Here is a 17,208-nt window from a genome sequence, read left to right on the forward strand (position 1 = left end):
TTTACAAAGGAAGCAATTAAAAGGGAAGTATATAGCGAAGGAGGAGGTAATGGAGAGCCAAAAGTATCAGATCTTCATAGGAAGGTGGGCTCGAAATTTTGTCCCTCCTGAAGGCTAGTAGGTTTTTCTGTGCAAATCAGAGCTCTGCTACCTGGCTGCATAAAATTTGAATCTCTCTCTGTAAGTTAAAGACAGTGTCAACAGCACGTTCAAAGTGAAGGCCTCCTTGAATAGGCACAGAGAGATATTGTCTCCTTCCTGCCTACAGTAGTTCCCTTTCTTGTGCTATACTGATACTGCAGGAGGGACGTAAAGCTGCCTTAAAAGGGCACTTTGAGTTCATCCATGTCAGAGCACCTTCTATGTGGAACAGAGCCTGTTTAGCCAAGTGAACATAGCTTAGCCCCTTGATTGTTCTTGTATACCAAAAGAAACTGTCCTTCCAAGGCAAAGTTGGTAAAATAATTGAGTGAAACTTGGAATATCCATGCTCTCATCCTATGTGTAAATAATCCAGGTTATTGCATCTCTGGCTGCCTATTGTAGCACTAATTGGGGAAAAAAGGTGAAATTGCGCATTATTTATGCAACATTTTGCCATATCTTGTGTGTAAAATGGCATGCCTGTTTGTGAATATTAATGAATGATAATGGAAAGGAAGATCATACCACTGGATTGCAGCACAGAGAATCAAAGTTCTTGGTTCTGCTCTTGAGTCTTCTGGGTGACCCAGAGCAAATCATACTGACTTTTCACACTTGCCTTGGATACTTGGCCAGGACCTAGCAAGTTGCTGCTGGTCCACTGATCTCCAATCATGGCTTCTACACTGACTTCCATCCACTGCAGTTATGAAGTTAAATGGTTTAGGATCAAAGCCAAATTAATTTCTTTGGAGCTGTGCTGGTGAGCAGAGAATCATTACGTTACTATAACTTAATCTGTACCAAAGAATTCAGCTCTATAATGCAGCTTTGCAATTCCTAGCAATGTTCCAGAGTTGCTTTCCTTTCGAGACGGTTGTCTCTTAACTGCATTCACATTTCTGAGGAATTTGTAATAGTTACTACAAACTATTATGGTTGTGGGTTCACTGAATGAAAAGAGCTGAAAAACGTGGGAGAAGAGAAGAACATGAACAGCAGGCTGTGCCTGTGCTGCATCTTCAAGATTTATCAGGAATTGCACTGAATTTTGTTCACAACCTCTCTTTGTTCAGTCTATGAATTCTTTGATGAAGTAGATGAGATCAGTTGAGAGGACAAAACAGAAATTATTGGCAGTCTGGTACAAAGTCTATTGTTCAAATACTGGACTTCTGTAGTTGTTTTTTTTATTGTATGTATGAGCATCCTAGGAAGAGGATTAAGTACTTCTTGTAACATGCTGTCAGCCTGTTCAAGAGAAGGAAGTTTATATAAATGTGAAAATGGATGCTTCTTTCCTGCATTATATTTATGCCAATCCTCTTATCTTCTACAAGTAAATTTTGTTCTTTGTAGCAAGGGTTCGGTCAAGTAATGCTGATACGAAGAGGTAATTTAGCAAGTTACACAGGTATATTCTTAGAGCGAAAATTCTGTAGTATTAAAGGGCTCTTGAGCATGGAAAAAAGCATAGTAAGAATCAGTAGCTAGATGTCAAAGCCAAGAAACATTGTCAAGAGATATCCCAACATGCAAGTTGGGTCTGTAAAGAAACAATTTGGGACCTGCAGAGCTTATTAATTAAAGGTGTTTTGTCATATAAATGCTCTTATATTGCTTTTGGAGTTAACTTAGAATAGCCGCTTTAGCATGACATGGCATGAGGCTGATAAGCCTGGCTGCACCCTAGCTGACTCCATGAAGGGATAGATGGGATGTCAGTGTACCTCCTTCCCAGAAATGGAACCTGTAGAGAGTACAGGGGGGATTATTTGCTTGTACAGAACCCCCTTGGATCTGCTCGGCCTCAGAAGCTCCAGCTTGGTACTGGCTGCGTACACCTTTGGTTAGATCATTAGAAAACTTCAGCGTGTTCCAATTTTTGGGAGTGCTTATTGATGGAGGGGTAAAAATGTGGATGTTCCTTTTCCTAGTAAGCATTCCTCTGAATTTCTTCAAGGTGGAAAGTGGCAACAAAGCCTTGAGTGGTTTAGCAATAAAATTTATTTGAACACTCATGTATTATACCCCTCTCTTTGTTTCCTGCTTTCCTGAGCTGTTTTGACTTTTCATTGGAAAATTGTCATTGATACTTCATTGGAAAACTGTCTTGCTGTTTAGTTTATAATTTCCACTAACAAGCTGGGGCTTAAACGTACAGAACTGAATGCAGTTTAGCGCTCTCGTATTTCTTGAAGGAACAAGCACTCTGTGATGCCATTTTTTGGATATTAATAGATGCACGTTTTGTTTTGTTTTTTTTTCTCCCACTGAACTAGGAGCAGCTCATCCACAACACATCCCCGAAAGAAGCACTCTGAAATTCATTCTAACCTGGTGTCTGGAAATAAGAGCAATTCCCAAAAAGGTGTTTATGTGTTTGTTCTTTTAAAGAGAAACCCTTAGTAATTCTATGCTGTATGGGCTCTTACAGATCTGTCCTTTCTTTGTGTGTAGTTAACCATGTTTCTTGGTGAATAAGGATTGTCAGTTTGTATGCTGCTGTTTGTACTTTATTCTGAGAAATTTCACTTCTGGTACTTTATCTGGCAAACTAGGAGATACTGAAATCTCTATTCCTGTTCTGCAATACCTTGATTCATAGCTAGTCTGGAAGTAAATAGAAAAGTATTAGATATTTGGTGCCAGATAACTGGAAGGCTGACTGAACCTGTCCCCCTAGCATTTTAGAGAAATCATTCTTTCTAATCAGAGGGAGCCATATCTGTCAAGTTTTGTAACTGAAAATACGCATGTTACTCTATGCAAACATACCATAATGTCTTCTAAATTATTTTAAAGCTTTTCTTTAGCATTTCAGTAACCTGGCAGAATTCAAAGAAAGATTTTTGCTTGTATAGTATTTGTTCTCACAATGTGTGAATATTATTTTCCTTTCATTCTGCGTCTGCAAAAAACCGGAAGCTTGCAGCTGGAAATGCATGTGTATTTCTGCTATTGTCAAAACACATTTTAAAGATAACTTTGTATGAATGATGAAGCTAAACAGTTGTGTTGGTTGGGTCTCTAAGGGAAATCAGGTTTTAGAAGGACCTTTTCACTCAACTTAGTGGATTTTGCAGCAGAAGAGAATCTTCCAATTGTTTCAACCTTTTCAAAACTGCATTTAACAATTTTGAAAATTTGTCTCAACAATAAGAGTAGGCAGAGAGTGCTGGCTGGGGAATATTGCCCAAGCCAGTTTTTATAATCTACCTGCTTTATTACCTGTTCAGTGTAGAATGTGCTTTATGTAACTCCGTACTCAAAACTGTTGTCTGGAAGCTCAGTCTTTGAACACACTCAAATTACTTTCCGAGTATTCTGTTGTGTAGAATATGTCATCTGATTGCACTTGGTGTTTTGAATCACTTTTCTTTTATGCACTGTGTCTACTTCCACCTTGCTTTTGGAAAAAAAACTTTTGTATTTACATCTGATTTTTACTTTAATGCTTAATTTAATTTTCCCCTAAGAAAAGCTTGCCGTACCATTATGTAGGCATAAAGTATGGAATAAAACATCACAGCGACATTTACGTGACTCATTAAATACCATACTTTATTTACAGTAATACCTCTTCTAAGACTTTTTATTATTCCTTTCCTGGCTTCTGTAAGTTAGCAAATGGTGTTTTGGCTTGAATTAATTTGTGTTATGGAGCTGTTTACTTAACTAAAATGCAAATACATGAATAAGAAAGCCTTTCAAAAATTTGGGATTTTCCAGGGAATGGGTTGTGCCTGTTTATTTGTCTCTCCCCCGCTCAGGCTAAGTAGGATTTTCTGACCTGCTAGCTTGTCTCAGACATTAGAGGAGCAGCCAAAAAAACCACAAAAACCCAAAAAGAGAAAAATATAAATTTTTCATAGTAGGTGAAAGTGTGCATTGGGAAATAAATTGTATTATCCATTAACCTGTCAGGTGACTGCTTCCTGTCCCCAGGCATCCCAAGTTTTTCCCAGATTTATGATCATTTTTCCAAATGGACAAGTTTTTTTACCCTTCACTCTTGCTTTCTTCCCCGCAGGCATTTTTGCGAGCTCTTGTAGAATGTACCAGTGATGCGGGAGAAAAACGGAGGCTTCAAGAGCTTTGCAGCAGACAAGGAGCCTCTGATTACACACGCTTTGTTAGAGATTCTAATGTTTGCTTGCTGGACTTACTTCATGCTTTTCCAAGCTGCAAGCCTTCACTTAACCTGTTAATTGGTAAGTGACTGATTTAAATTCAATTAGATTTGGTTTCTGAAAATGCATGAGACTAAATGTTCAATTTCCCAAGAAAGGGGAGTAACTGTTCAGTTGACTGCTTTAGAAATACTATAGTATCCATAGTGATCAAACTAAAACTATTGTTGGGGAACAAAGCTCTGTTCTCCAGTTTGTAGTCTTTGGCCTTCATTCTGCAAACACTGAGGTACACACCTATGCTTCAGTTGAGTCTGGATTGCTCCTGTGCATAAAAAAGTAAGCATAAGGTGTTTGCAGGATTAGGGTCTTTAAGAAATATTTCATCAACTACTTACAATTAAAAAAGACATGTTTTTACAACTCTTGATTTCCCTGCCTACATGTTCTTTTCTTGCACTTTTACCTCTTAAAACAGAAAGCTTTCCCCAGTACATTTGTATTTATGTTATGTCCAACACACTCACTGGGTTCCATATATAAAACATTGATGGAATGAGGCTCCAATTGTAACCATCTCAAATACATCTGAAAATACTGGCAGTTATTTTCCAGATTAAAAAACGGAATTTCTTAATATATTTCATTATATGAAACAAAAAAATTGCTTTTTATGTTCTTGCAATCATCTTGCCCCTACCCCAAATCTCACCTTCTTAGTACACTGTGGGGCTTTAAAAAATAAATACAAGCTCGGCTCCACTTTATACAAATACATGAATTCTCACAGTGAAAGCAAAAACACTTAGCTTTTCAAACGTGGTATGGAACGTGCTGTAGCAACTGAACTGAATAAAGAAATTTTGCAAGTTTTCTACACGTGTTCCCCCAGGGAGGTAATGTGCTGAATGGGCTTAGTGTCTTCTTTAAGTGGTTTCACTGAACTAGCTTTTCTTAACTCTGACTTGCAACTATCTTATGTAGCAGAGCATCTTTAAAATATGTCAGGGTGTCCATGTACTGGTTAGAATATCTGCAAAAGGGTGGTACATGTGGAAAAACAACTAAAAAGCAGTTAAACTGTATGTTATGCTGTTACTCCACTGTATGGTTTCCAGCATTTGCTATGCCCATTTTTTCTGGTATTGCTCGCTTATTGTCACCATTCCCCACCACATTGTCCACTTAGCAATATATCTGTCTTCTTTTAATATGCCCTTCTCCTCAGCTAAAATGTGCAGTCTGCATGCAAGTCATTCTTTTGAAAGCACCAGTGAGTTTGACCTGTTCGGTATATGTACATACATACGTAGATATAAATGTGTGTTTCTCATTGGAAAAATGCCCAGTAAACTCCTGTCTCTTGGTTTTTTTAGCTGTGATTTCAAAAATTTGCATAGGTACTCAATAGTGGTTTGAAATTGAACTGGCACATCTGCTTCTAGGACATCATATATAGGAAACTTTCAATCAAGCAATTCCTATACTGAGAGCTTTTGCGCTCTTAGATGAAAGGTGGGGAAAATTAAATTTCAAGCTTCACCTTGTCCACTAGCTACTGGCATCTCTTCTGTGCACCTTACAGTTGTTTTTAATTGACCAAGAACCCCATAAATTAACTGTTGTGGCCTCATTTTATAGGATCTCTAACAAATGTTCCACAAAGTCTAAAAAACATTCAAAATAGAGTTCAAGTCTTAATAGCTTATTTCTGAACCACAAACACTGAATGTTAATAGAGTAAAATTACAGTTAAATTATAATATGCTTGTAACCTGTTGTAGTGTAAACACTCATTATATGATATTTTTATTGGGGTGAATCAAATAATAAGTGATGCTTTTTTTTTTAAATTTTAATTTTTCAGAACATCTTCCTAAATTGCAAGCCAGATCCTATTCAGTGTCAAGGTAATGAAATATTCAAATTACATCTCCTTGGTAGTTTAGGTATGCTTTTTAGTCTCAAATGTGTGTGTACGTTATAATCTAAAGAAGAAAGAGAGGAATGAAGGATAAAACCTGAGGAAAAAGTGATTGTGTCCCTGTTGCAAAAAACCACAGGGTTTGACTATTTCAAACAACATTGTTTTGAGTGTCTGGCAAGACTTTGGTAGAGTTCTCAAGAACAAGCTCACACACGTGTGAATCTGGTAGTGTCGTGATTTAACCTCAGTCAGTCAGCAACTGAGCACCACACAGCCGCTCGCTCACTTCCCCCCACCATCCTGCCCCCCGGTGGGATGGGGGAAAGAATTGGAAGAGTAGAAGTGAGAAGAACTCATGGGTTGAGATAAAAACAGTTTAATAATTGAAATAATAATAATAATACTGTAATAGCAATAATAATAATAATATACAAAGCAAATGATGCACAATGCAATTGCTCACCACCCGCCGACCGATGCCCAGCCAGTCCCCGAGCAGTGGCCCCCCCGGCCAGCTCTCCCCCAGTTTATGTACTGAGCATGACGTCACATGGTATGGAATGTCCCTTGGGCCAGTTTGGGTCAGCTGTCCTGGCTGTGCCCCCTCCCAGCTTCTTGTGCACCTCCAGCCTTCTCAGTTGGTAGAGCGTGGGAAGCTGAAAAGTCCTTGGCTAGTGTAAGCACTACCTAGCAACAACTAAAACATCAGTGTGTTACCAACATTATTCTCATCCTAAATCCAAAACCCAGCACTGTGCCAGCTACTAGGAAGGAAATTAACTCTATTCCTGCCGAAACCAGGACAGGTAGAAATTTGGATTCCCTTCTGTAGGCACTGGCCTCTGAGTCCAACCTTAAGATGTTTTCTAACTAAATGGACCTGCTGTAAGATTGTATAGCTATCTCTCAGATTTGTTGGGGTTTTTTTTATACTTTTGTCTTTGCAGTTCAAACTTGTATCAGCCAGGAAAACTGTGTTTTGTATTTAATATTGTGGAGTTCCCTGCCTGTCCTGCTAGACCAATCTCACGGAAAGGAGTATGTACAGGGTGGCTTGCTGAGTTAGTTGCACCTCTACTGCACCCCAATAAAAACACTCTGGATACAAAAGGAGGAAGCTCTTCAACTGAAAAGGTATGAATATTACATCTAAACTCTTTAACAGTTAAATTTATGCACGGTTGAAACAACTGCAGGTTTCTTTGTTCACTGCTCTGATGTAATGCGGCTGTTTTGGCAGTATACACCTTCATTTTGCAGTTCTACCCTACTTGTAAGTTTACCCTTCTCTCTGTAACTTGTCTAGAACTTCATTGCTAAGTTGCTAAACTTATATTTTACTTTATCTTTGGCTACCTGAGTTATGAAACTTCTGTTTACTGAAAGGCCCAAGTTGTTTTCCACCGCACTGTAGCCCTAAGCGAGTCTTGGAGGATGTTTTCATGGACTAAAATAACACTGTGCAATTAAATGGTTATGACTGTTAGTGTTGTAGGAGAGAGACACTTGGTCACTTCCAGGAAAGGGTGGCAGATGATAGGGGAGAAATCGTAAAACTCACTTCTTGTCAGGTCTCGCACAGTTTGCAAGGGCAAAGTTATTGAATATGACACAGGGGACAGTCGTCTGTGGTATTTCTGATGTGCATCAAAGATGGTTTGGCATGGTGGGTATTATTAGGAGAAGGTGCGCTTTTTTTTTTTGCCTCTTTTCCTTTCGTGGCAGAGAATTTATGTAATTAATCGGTCTCAAAGTTATTAGGTGTAAGCTAATTATTAAAAATTTGGAATTCTACTATATAATTAATATGACAAAAGCTCTACTGCCAGACTAATCTATATTTGATTAAGAAAAATGGAAACAAACATAGAATTTGGTTACAAGAAAACTGTGCCAGTAATGCAAGGTATTGGTCTGGCAAAATGGAAGGAAAACCCATACAAGTTATCTTCATTTTTTAAAACTAACTCAAAAGACAAACTGATTAATATGTTCATCATATATCTTATTCCAGTATTCACATCTGCTCTTTATTTAAAATATAATTGATTTGCAGTATATTAAAGATCAAACATGAAAAAGAGGTGGAGTTAAAAAAAAAAAAAAAAGGATTGTTACAAAATGAGTCTGAATAAAGTTCAGAACTATTTGCATCTGCTGTGCAAGCTAGAATTCGGCATAGATAAATGTGCAGCAATACATGTAGATTGCAGAAATATGTGGAATACCAATACAAAATAGATGAGTGTGATATTATGCAAAAATACCTTAGATTAATTGAAGACACTTTACAGTATAAATGTGTGTGCCATTTGCAGTATTTTTTAAAGGAATGACCACTTCGGAATCATTAATAGGGAAAATAGCCTCCTAACTCAGGTGTGGTTTGAAGTAGTAAGTGTAACAGAAATACAAATATTGCCCCTCACCGGTAAGAATTATACTATTTTTTTATCATTGTGAAACCAGGAAAATAATCCTGTTTAACTTTGTAGTATCTGTAGTGAATTAAATGATAAGAAATGAGTAGTGCTAAACCACTCAGGTTTACAGAACAAAGTTTAAATAACTTGGTCTAGTGCTTCACTCCTTCCTTACACTTGAAAGTAAATTCAAATCCTTTCATAATTAATATGCAAAATAAATCAGATGTTTGCTTATGACTTTAATGGATGAAGCTCTGCTATGGCTGCTGCTGAGACTTGAATAATCTTTTAAAGAATTAAAAATAGTCATCTCTCATTTTCTATACATTGTGTTAGCCATGCCTCAGAGAATAGTTGTGGAGCTCCTATTAAAATTATATTTAGTCTTGCTTTCAGACACAGATCTGAAGATCAGAATTAGAGTTTACCAGTGGAATGATACAAACCATTTTCCAAGATCTTTGAGCAGTTATCTGCCTCCCCTCACCCATATGCATTTTTGGAGATCATGTAAAACTTTTATGAAACTTAAGAAAGCAAGTTCAGTATCAGGAGGCTTCAATTCGCTATAAACAAATCCTCACCTCCACTGGAATATTTTTAGATGTCCACAATGTAAAAAAAGGTTGAGTAGCCTAAAATGGCAATAAACTAGGTTTACTTCCCTTAGAGTACCGACACCAAACTTTCCATTAATTCTGTAACAATATTCCCCAAATTTATGGTGCAGTCAACTTTCATATTCAGAAACTCGTGTTTGTGTGGTTTTCCCTAGTTTTCTTCCAGATGGATTAATAGGTTTGTAAATAAGGTGTGTTTTATTTCAGAAATTTGTGAAATTTTATTCTAAATGTCTGTGTGACATTAAAAATAAACTCTGAAGCTCAGGATTTGGAAGGGTGTGTGGACACATACGCTATGTAAATATCCTGAAGGTTCTAAAAATTTCATGGTATTTTCACTGCTTAAGAATATTCTTCAATTGTATTCTATGTAATTTCATTTTAGATATCTATTTTTGCTCGTCCAAACAATAATTTCCACTTACCTGCAGACCCATCTGTCCCATTCGTGATGGTTGGTCCAGGAACAGGAATTTCACCATTTATTGGTTTCCTACAACATAGGTATGTACCAAGTTGTTACCTGGAAAGCAGCCTTTTTATGTTGAAGAAAATACAGCCTCAGGTTTTGAATGCAAATGCAGTTAATCTTTTTTTTTTTTTTTCCTTTTTACTTTTTGTAGCAGTGGTATGCTGATTAGAAACAGTCTTATTAATTTTAAACAAGCAGTGCTTGTGTATTTATTTGTTTTTCAAATGAGTAAAACTTACACTTTCATCTGACTATATTTAATATCCATAGTGGATATATGAGGCATTGGGTGAATTGCAGAAACAGTAATAATTAAATCTTTTATCTGTGTGTTGCTAGTGGAAGTCCTGTAAGAGGTTGGTAGTTTTTAGAAACAGGGTTGATTGGCTTAAGTTTGGTATTCAAAATCCATTTCCTTCAGAAGTGGCATCGATATTAAAAGCCTTGGCATGATGAATGTCAAGTTTTCTCCCACATTCCCTTGTTTCTGTGTGTTTACACATTTTGATGTTTTAAGATGAGGAGTTTGGCACATGAACCCTCAACTGGGCAGTAGTCTTGGGTTTTGTGGGTTTGTATTTGAGGGAAGGCAGATGCCTTTTTTTCCCCTCCTACCCCAGCAGCGTAATTTTGCAAGGCAAAGAGGTGCTTGTTCAAAAAGTGACAGATACCACATCACCAAGAATATGTAAAAACATGATCATTTGGAGGAAACAAAGAATGGGAAGAGTGGAATATTTGGGTGGGAGTGGTTGCAAGTTTCATAGGTAACTGACACATATCATTCCTACATGACTCATTAGTTCCAGCAAGATAATGGAGTTTCTTGCATCCTGTAACAATTATTTTTAAACCATTTTATTTGTGAGAAAAGGGAAGTTTTGACATGTTTCTGACTCCATGCTTCCACTTTAACCAAATCATTATGTACAATCCTTACTCCTTAATTTTAACTCCCAAGTATACCTTTATCTCTCAGAAGTATTTTGCATTTTATTTTAAAGGATTCCTAGCATTTCATAAGCATTTGATCAATGACAAATGAAGTCTCTCTCTCAGAATGTAACTAGAAAGTTGCAGCTAAAACCCCTTTAAAGTAATACCTTCAGCATTATTTGAAGAAAATGCAGTAACTCTTCTGATGATGTGGTAGTAAATAGATTGTTATTCATAAAGTCTAGCAGGTTTCTACAGCTAAATGGAAAGCATGCTAAAACTGCTTTGTGCTGAGTTTTCCCAGGTGTTTTTCCCAGGCTTCCAATGAGGGATAAAGGGTAATGATATCCTTATTGAGCAGTCAGGATTGTTTTGTGAGATGTTTGGAAGTGTCAGTGTTGACTTTTCCAATATGAAACTGTGACAAAAAAACCCCACCCTTTGAAGTTGATTGATTTTGAGCTGGGCCAAAAGTGAGTAGTCAAGAAAATCAAAGAATGAGGGTTTGACTGATTTACCTTAAGTCGTTTCACATTTCTGCCAATCCAGAGGTTTATTAAAGCACTACTTTAAATGAGAATTAGTTTAGAGACGTTTTAGATTCTGCACTTGATAAAACAGGATTGGATTTTTTTTTTTTTTTTGTCTGTTTAGGCAAAAGCTGAGAGAAGAACATACAGACTGGGAATTTGGAGAGACATGGCTGGTTTTTGGTTGTCGGCATCAGGATCGAGACTATTTGTTCAAGCAAGTTCACTCTTTAGCATTCATTTTCTACTCGTGAGGGAGTGCTTATCTCTGAGCCATTACTAACAGTTTTTATTGCCTTTCAGAGATGAGCTCAGATGTTTTCTTGAAAATGGCACATTAACTCATCTTAAGGTTTGTTTCTCAAGAGACTCTTCAACTGCAGAAGTAGCCCCGCCTAAATATGTGCAAGATGTTATTAGGCTTTATGCTAAGGAAATTGCCAGAGTCCTGCTGAAAGAGAGAGGTTACTTCTATGTATGTGGGTGAGTAGAGTGGAGATGGACTGTCTCAGAAAGAGAACAGAGTTAGCAGAAGTTTGAGGCTTTAGAAAGACTTAGAGCTGTCTGAAAGAAAGGACCAACACGATGCTGAAAGAGCCTTCCTGGAACGCTAGAATTTCATCACTATGTCCATTTTTTCTAATATAGTCTTGAAAGTATAGCTTGTAACCACACAGTTCCACTGGTTGCTTTAGTCACGTATTTCTTTTTCTTTTTTAGTAGTCAATTAAGCTATAGGAGGTTTCAAACTAATAGATTTCTCTTGAGAAAATCAGATATTTGAATACACGTGATGATAAACTGCACAGCTGTGAGATAGCAGGAGTCTTCTGCTGTGTTCCAGGCTCGGGAGGGCCAGAATGCTAAAGCTCTGTAATAGTAATATATTTTACGGTGGGAAGTTTTATTTGTGGATGCTAACTTACCTGGAGGTTTGAGATTTTTAGGAAGTTTGTTGATAAATGGACAAACTGTTTGAATATAGAGCCCAATGTCAATACGTTCTCCTGTAGGTATAAACATCAGCTATTTGTGTTAAAAATAGCATTATTAAAAAGTGAGGGGTTTGTTGGGTTTTTTATATTGGAACCGTATGGTGATATAATAATATGAAATACTTCAGCAGGTCCAGTTATCCCTAGAAGACGACAATAATTCTCTGACAGCTCAACTAGGGTTCCAAGGTTTTTTTCTTACGAATTACAGCATGCTGAAAACTTTGTAATGTTTGATTGAGAGAAACCCTTGTTACTGTCAGTGCTCAGTTACATGAAAACTCAGTGAGAATCTTGCCATACAATACAGAAGCTATGTTTTTGTTTGGGATTCTTTTTAGTGCCTCTTTTCCAATATTATCCTGCCTCTGAAGCTATTGATAAAAGGAAAAATACACTATTATGCGTTTTCTTCTTTTTTTTTTTTTCCAGAGATAAGAAACACATGGCTGATGGTGTAAGTGATGCTGTAGTGGACATTTTAAGCATGGAAATGGAAGCTGACAAATTGGAAGCAATGAAAATCCTGGCCATGCTTCGAGAAGCAAAACGATATTTGCAGGACGTTTGGAGCTAAATATTTTCCTATGCCTTTGTAACACAAAAGATTTCGTTTCACATGTGCACTTTTAACTAAAAGTTATTGTCAAAAGTGCTGTCTGTAGTCACCCAAATCTTAACTTTCTCTATTGACCTTTCAGGCAGGAATATGAAATCTTTTAAACGACAACAAACCCGGCTGCCTTTTGAAGTGTATGGTTTTTTAACGATGTTACATAATGGACTGTCTCAGTGCCTCGATTTTCTCATTTTAAGCTTGGTTTAATGTAGAAAGTAAAAACTTCTGCACTTGTACAAGTATAATTGTATGTTTATATTATATCCTGTATTTTTTCCTATAATGTATACATAAAGAGGCTACAGAGTAAATATGTTACACACTGATCTATGCGTCATCAAATACATTACTGACTTGTCAAGATTTATTTGAACACTTCCTAGATAATTCCTGAGACTATTTGTATTTTTTCAGCTTGCACAATGACAGTAACTGCCAAAAGGAATGAATGTTCAGAATGTTGCACAGAAAGGTTACTGCAGAATTTCAACTCTGAAGTTTTTTTTAAATACTTAGCTTTTTCATTCCATCATTACATCACTTCTCACAGTTTTGCTACACTCCATGCTAATCCTTATTAGATTTTCCTGCATAATTCTTTTGAAATTATTTTCATTCCTGTCTCTAAAATGTTTGTCGTTTAATTTATGAGCAAACTCACCAGTTGGGTTGAATTTGGTTGCTGGAGTAATATGACTTAGTAAATACTTTCCCTGATTACTAAACTAATTTTTTAAAGTTGAAGACATAGTAAAATATGGTGTTTTGAAAGCAGTTGCCTTTACATATGACAATCCACTGCAAAAATCAAGTTGTTGGAAGCAAATTGTTGAAGTATCTGGTCTTCTTTCTAACATGGGCCATTTGCAGTGCAAATAGGTGGAAGAGTAAAAGTGTAAGTCATTTGTGCTTCTCTTCAGATCCCTCCTCTCTTCCCTTTGCTTTTTCTAACTTCTAAACATCCGTGTTGTCTTCTTGGTTCCTTGTCATACTTAGATCGTTAAAGATAAACACAAAGTATGAGAGAATGTTTTAGACAAATCATTGTTTATTTCCTGGGGAGAATTCTTGTTTTGTTTTGCCTTACGCATAATGAGAACCACATCATTTACTCCAAGTCTTGTGGTTGTCTAGAGATTATTAGTTAATTGGTAGGTAAATCAAGAAAAAAACATGGAAAAAATATGACGATCAGTTAGAATAAAATCACGTGTTTAAAGAAGAAACATTCTAGTGAAGTGCCTGGAATTAAGGTTTTGGTATAACCTGTGTAATGATTATTTAAATATCCGTGGAAGAGATCAACTAAAATTTTGTGCAGAAATTCTTCAGCAGAGCAGTTATTTCAATCACTGTCAAGTAATCTTTGCCAAAAAAGCTCCATAGGGAGAGATGGCTTACAATAATTGCAAACAGTGTATCGTTTGATCTTTGGCACATAAGAAGAAGTGCTGCTTTTTGAAAAGTACTCCAATTTTTAACTTCAACGGAAATGACTAAGGTGATACAAACATCAACATTTTGCATCAGCCAATCACCTTTACATGTTTTTAAAAATTACTAATAAAAGAAAAAGCTACCAGTATTGCAATAATAAAGATAAATCATTAACTACCTTCTGTTAACTGAATTTGTTTTGGAGTTTGTTTGGAAATAGCACTTATTATGTCATGTGTGTTCTCAGATAGGATTTATGATTTTCAGTGCCACTTGGAAGTTCTTGGAGATTACAGAGAAAACAATGTTTTTCTGACTGCAAGTTGCAGCTTTTCCCAGATCTCTTACAGGTATTCATTTTTGTGCTACTTACATATCACAATACAGAAGTTGTGATGACCATTTCAGTAATACTACAGGTAATAGCGTAGCACCTTTGGGGATATTAACAAGCTGAGTGTCCTTTTCTGATAGTGTGTATTGCATTTGACAGGGTCTGATATACAACCGGTATCCATGGATTTCCCCTCTCCCGTTACCAATTCTCTACAAAACTAACACACTTGGATTATTTAGTAATGTAGTGGTAAGTCCGTAGTGAAGCACATGAGCTTTATTATGGTTTCTTAGAACAACAACAACAACAAATAGTTGCAGCTTACTCTTAAATTTATAACTGCATGGTGCGAATCCCGAAGTTCAAACCAACTAAAATAACCCCAACAAACACCACCATGTGTTACCTGAAGGAAATATTTTTGCGTTCACATTCAGTGACATTGAACGAGCAGGAAAGGCAGGGAGGAAGGGACTTCTGAGGTACAGGAATCGTGGAGATGGAGAAGGCTTGCAATAAGAACTGTGTTTTTCTTAATTAAATTGTGTCTCTGTATAATTGGATAGTGCTGATTTATGACTCCTCCTCAGTGCGTCTGTTAGAAAAGCATACAGGGGTGGATTTTACTGTATCTCCTAAAGCTAAGCAGGGGATTTTTTTTAACATCTTTTAGTTTTCTTTCATTACAGAAATACCGACTGTGTGCTTTTCCTCGTAATTCCAGAATTGGTTACAGAATTCCTTTGTCAGTTAAAAGAAATAGTGAAGGTTGTGTCCCGTTTCTTGTATTTGAGCGGCTTACAGTCTTTATGCTGGTAACAAGGACTGGTTGTTACGCTAAAGCTGTTGTTCCAGAGAAGCATTAATGGTGAAGCATTCCTTATGGCCTGTTTTCTCATCAGTTGTTGAATGTTATTCTGAATTTGTGAAATAGGGTTGATGTTACAATTTTCTTTTAATCTACAGTTTCAAAAGAGAGTTTACTTTTCAAATTACTAAACTCATGCCAAATTTTTTCAGTTTGCTGCTTCTAAATTTAATCTGACTTTACTGCACCTGGAAGCAGAAGTAGTATTTTCGTATTTCTTGCACCTCTATTTCCTCTCCCTTTCCTTCCCCCTTCTCTCCCAACTTTTCAGGAAATCTAGAATTTTGGCAGCAATAGGATGAATACACCTTTTTAGCAGTCTCTGAAGATACTGAGCATCTTGAGAAGTTTCTTCTGAAAAATTACAAGGCCAGATGAGAGAAATGGCAAAATCGCAGAACATGACCAGTGTGTCAGTTTAAGGATTCGCTACTGAATGGCACCTTAGGTGTTGAATGGCACAGGGATGGGGGGTGGGGCGGAGGTTATTGGGGGTAAAAGTCCAAGCTGATTAAGTCTCAAAATAAAATAAGCTTGTGGAATAAGGCAGGGGCTGCGTTGCAAACCATGGAGTTTGTAGGCAATTTCAAAATATGGAAATAGTGTCAGTTTAAGGATTCGCTACTGAATGGCACCTTAGGTGTTGAATGGCACAGGGATGGGGGGTGGGGCGGAGGTTATTGGGGGTAAAAGTCCAAGCTGATTAAGTCTCAAAATAAAATAAGCTTGTGGAATAAGGCAGGGGCTGCGTTGCAAACCATGGAGTTTGTAGGCAATTTCAAAATATGGAAATAGTGTCAGTTTAAGGATTCGCTACTGAATGGCACCTTAGGTGTTGAATGGCACAGGGATGGGGGGTGGGGCGGAGGTTATTGGGGGTAAAAGTCCAAGCTGATTAAGTCTCAAAATAAAATAAGCTTGTGGAATAAGGCAGGGGCTGCGTTGCAAACCATGGAGTTTGTAGGCAATTTCAAAATATGGAAATAGCTTTTTCCCTCTTTCACCATTCCAAGTTATCAGCAACCATGATTTGAAGATGAATCCGACAGCGTTTTACCCAAAATGAAATGTTTTGTTCTAAGGAAACTTAGATCGCTGAGCTGAAGCATTTTGAGGGGTTCTCCAAACATTGGTTTATTTGGTAAAATTGAGTTGGCCTCCATAAATACTTTCGTTCTGCCCAACTTTGCGAGTAGGATAGGAAAAGACTTTAAAACAAAAAAACACACACAAAAAAATCCCTTGACTGATTAACTTTGCTTTTTACCTCAAAGGAACAGGGCAACGTCAAGTTGTGTGCTGGGCTTGTTGAACCTGTTTCACACATAAGCGTTATCCTATTTTTGATTGCTCCTGGGGAATGTGTAGTGTATTGCTGCCTGCTTGTTTCCTTTGGAAGTTAAGCCCCAAGGCCACAGTTTTTGGCTTAACTGCATTCCAGTTTTACTTTGGAACTAGAAATGGGGGAAAGAGTGTTAGCTTAAGAGAAAGTGAGTCTAGTAGGTCTTATCAGTAATGTAATTAGGAATCATGCTCATAACTCTCTTCCTTTCTGTCTTTGGTACTTCTGCCACTCTAGCTGAGCACTTGTCAGCTATGTACACGATCCTAACAGCTATGACTCTGCACTGCTCTTAAATAAACTTCCCTTCATTTCGTACAAAGGGAAACCCAGGCAAGGATAGGCTACTGAATTGCCCAAAGTAAAGAAGGAAATGAACAGAGACTTGAGCTGCTGTTTCTCCAGTGCCATGCTACTGA

At 37.2% G+C, this 17,208-nt stretch overlaps 1 protein-coding gene across 2 annotated transcripts in view; it reads left to right on the forward strand.

Annotated features, from left to right (window-relative positions):
- The window catches only part of MTRR (5-methyltetrahydrofolate-homocysteine methyltransferase reductase), a 32,951-nt gene extending 19,783 nt beyond the window's left edge, over positions 1–13,168 (forward strand). Inside the window, exons 9-16 of one of the 2 annotated variants that reach the window (XM_076330313.1) lie at positions 2,427–2,515; positions 4,178–4,358; positions 6,145–6,187; positions 7,152–7,338; positions 9,639–9,757; positions 11,316–11,408; positions 11,495–11,674; positions 12,619–13,168. In XM_076330313.1, coding sequence (XP_076186428.1) covers positions 2,427–2,515; positions 4,178–4,358; positions 6,145–6,187; positions 7,152–7,338; positions 9,639–9,757; positions 11,316–11,408; positions 11,495–11,674; positions 12,619–12,763 — 1,037 coding nt within the window. In that variant the 3' untranslated portion in view covers positions 12,764–13,168. The remainder of the gene's footprint in view (positions 1–2,426; positions 2,516–4,177; positions 4,359–6,144; positions 6,188–7,151; positions 7,339–9,638; positions 9,758–11,315; positions 11,409–11,494; positions 11,675–12,618) is intronic. The other variant, XM_076330315.1, reaches the window with a different exon arrangement.
- Positions 13,169–17,208: the final 4,040 nt, after the last annotated feature.

This window comes from Aptenodytes patagonicus, chromosome 2, assembly GCF_965638725.1.
Source record: "Aptenodytes patagonicus chromosome 2, bAptPat1.pri.cur, whole genome shotgun sequence".
Lineage (NCBI taxonomy): Eukaryota > Metazoa > Chordata > Aves > Sphenisciformes > Spheniscidae > Aptenodytes > Aptenodytes patagonicus.